The 2,609-nt window shown below is 65.5% G+C and overlaps 1 protein-coding gene across 1 annotated transcript in view; it reads left to right on the forward strand.

The window, feature by feature from the left end:
- TIMM44 (translocase of inner mitochondrial membrane 44) overlaps positions 1 to 2,609 on the forward strand; it is a 13,884-nt gene that overhangs the window by 7,059 nt on the left and 4,216 nt on the right. Inside the window, exons 6-9 of the mRNA XM_077745726.1 lie at positions 631 to 770; positions 1,037 to 1,122; positions 1,677 to 1,769; positions 1,862 to 1,986. Of these exons, the coding sequence (XP_077601852.1) occupies positions 631 to 770; positions 1,037 to 1,122; positions 1,677 to 1,769; positions 1,862 to 1,986 (444 nt within the window). The remainder of the gene's footprint in view (positions 1 to 630; positions 771 to 1,036; positions 1,123 to 1,676; positions 1,770 to 1,861; positions 1,987 to 2,609) is intronic.

The raw sequence follows: 2,609 nt of genomic DNA on the forward strand, positions 1-2,609 counted from the left end.
CCCTGCTTGGTGGCCTTGAGCAAGTCGCAGGCCCTAGTCATTGCAGGTTAATGCACGGAGAGCCTCCCAGCCACTAACACCCTCAGCCTGTGTCCATAAACCAGGGACCTGTCGTACTCAGGGCGACCTGAGGTCCTGATTCATTCTGCAACACCTGTTGAATCTTCCCACATGCTGGGCCCTCTGCTGCCCACAAGGGCCACGGGATAGAAAGTCCAACTTCCTGCCCTTGAGGGGCCTGGGGGACCCAGAGGGGGGTGAGCAGTTCCTGATCGACATATGACAGGGCAAAATACAGGGGAGGGGGAGGCCCTCCAGAGGGGAGGTGTGCACAGTTAGCACGGCCAGAGCCCCTGCGGTGAGGCTGGGGAGAAGAGGGGGGCAGCCAAAGGAAAGCGGGGCCCGTCTGGAACAGCCCTGTGGTCCATGGAGGGAAGTCAGGCAGGGTGCTCGGAGCCACGTGACCTCGAGACCGGGGGAAGCCGAGGCCCTGGTGCTGTCGGGCCCTGGATTGGGGTTCCCAGCAGACACCCTCCCGACTTGGGGCACAAACGCACAGGCCCCCAGCGGTGGTCTGCAGTGTCAGGAAGGTCCTGAGCGCCCACCCCGGGGCCGGCTGCTTTCCTCCAGGGGGTGGAGTCCGTGAAGAAGGAGATTGACGACAGCGTGCTGGGGCAGACCGGGCCCTATCGGAGGCCGGAGCGCCTCAGGAAGAGGAAGGAGTTTGCGGGAGAGAAGTTCAAGGAAGAGAAGGTGTTCGAGCCCAATGAGTAGGTAGCCAGGCGGCCGGTGCCCCCACTTCGCTCCCGCCCCACTCCACAGTCATACTGTTGCTGTCTGAGCGCCTCTGGAATATTCCTACCCAAGTCAGTTCGTTCTCCAGCCTCGGTTCTGCTCACGAGTTCCTGCCCCCCTGGGAACTGGGGGGAGGTGGTGGGTGGTGGGAAGGGGAGACAGGAGGCAGACGCCGAGGCAGGGGAGTGGGCTGCCCGCAGGAGGGCCGTCGCCGCTGCTCAGTACCACCCCGTCTCCGCAGGGAAGCCGTGGGGGTCGTGCTGCACAAGGACTCCAGGTGGTACCAGCAGTGGAGAGACTTCCGGGACAACAACGTGGTATTTAATCGTGAGTGTTCGGGTCCCGGAGACCCTGCTGACAGCGCAGCCGTGCCAGCGGACGCCTACCGAGTGCTCCCGGTGCACTGGGCACCAGCCAGAGCCCCACTTTACACAGGAGGAGACCGGGGTCAGAGAGGACCAGCCACTTCCACAGGATCGTCCAGCCAGGGAGCAGCGGGGCACAGGCCGGCGGGCAGCCGGGTACACGTCCGCAGCTGCAGCAGGGCGGCCAGGCTGCCTCCGTGAGAGGCTCCCTCCTAGGGTGGGACAGGAGGCACTGGTGGGCCTTCCTGGGTGCCAGCCAGAGCACCGCCGTGCTGCACGCCCTGTCCCTTGTCCTGTGACAGTTGCTAGAGGCCAGTTTCCTTGGTAGCGAGAGCCCCACCCCTCGTGGTTCACCCGGCCCCTCGGCCCACCCCCTAGGAAGCCAGCTGAGAGCACCCCCCACCGCTTGCTTACCCTGCCTGTTCGGGGAGTGGGCTGCTTGAGGAGCCTCCGGAAGTCATGGAGTAAGGGTGTGTCCCAGGAGGGGACCCCTGACCTCAGCCCACGTCCCGGCAGGGTTCTTCGAGATGAAGATGAAGTATGACGAGAGTGACAACGCACTCATCCGGGCGTCCCGCGCGCTGACAGACAAGGTCACTGACCTGCTGGGTGAGTGGGCTGCCCCCAGACCGTCCCTCCCACCTGGGCTGGCAGCAGGGACGGTCCCGGGCCCCAGCCCACTCCCGACTCGATGCCTCTAGGGGGCCTGTTCTCGAAGACGGAGATGTCAGAGGTGCTCACAGAGATCCTGCGAGTCGACCCCGCCTTTGACAAGGAGCGGTTCCTACGACAGTGTGAGAGCGACATCATCCCCAACGTGCTGGAGGTGGGCACCGTGCCTGGCGTATCCTGGGCTCTGCCTGCCTCCCGTCTCCCCGGACTCCAGATTGACCCGCTGTGCACGTCGCCCGGGCTTCGGCCTGATGAAAACCGCTGCCACCGGGGGCAGAGATCTCTCCGGCCTTCAGAGGCCTCGCGCCCCCGACACCCGCCCCTTGTTAGTCCCGCACCTCTGCGAAGGCACCCAGGTTCCCTTTCACGAGGTCCGGCAGCAGCTCTTGCTTTCCTGACACCCAGCCTGGAGCCTCCTGTCTGGTTCCCCTCGTGACCTCGTGAAGCAGGTGCCCAGAGCCTCCAGTGAGCGGCTGCTGGGGCTGCAGCTCCTCCTCCCAGGGGCCGGGTCCCCTCCCTGGCGGAATCCCGAATCCCACCTTCTGGCCCCTCTTGGTTCATGACCGAGGAGGGGGTGGCTTGCTCGAGGCCCCACCACAGCCCGCACTGCACAGGGCCCCTGCCCACGGTTGACTGTCTCCACCCAGCCATGTCTGCTCCTCTAGCCCCAGGGACGCGGCCTGAACCTGGGTGTCTGCCAGGCCTCTGGAAGGGCCTGATGAGATCACAGAAAGGCCCCACCCCCCCTCCCCGCCCCGGTGGCCTCCTGTCCCCCCC

The sequence above is a fragment of the Crocuta crocuta genome, unplaced genomic scaffold, assembly GCF_008692635.1.
Source record: "Crocuta crocuta isolate KB4526 unplaced genomic scaffold, BGI_CrCroc_1.0 scaffold650, whole genome shotgun sequence".
In the NCBI taxonomy this organism is placed as follows: domain Eukaryota; kingdom Metazoa; phylum Chordata; class Mammalia; order Carnivora; family Hyaenidae; genus Crocuta; species Crocuta crocuta.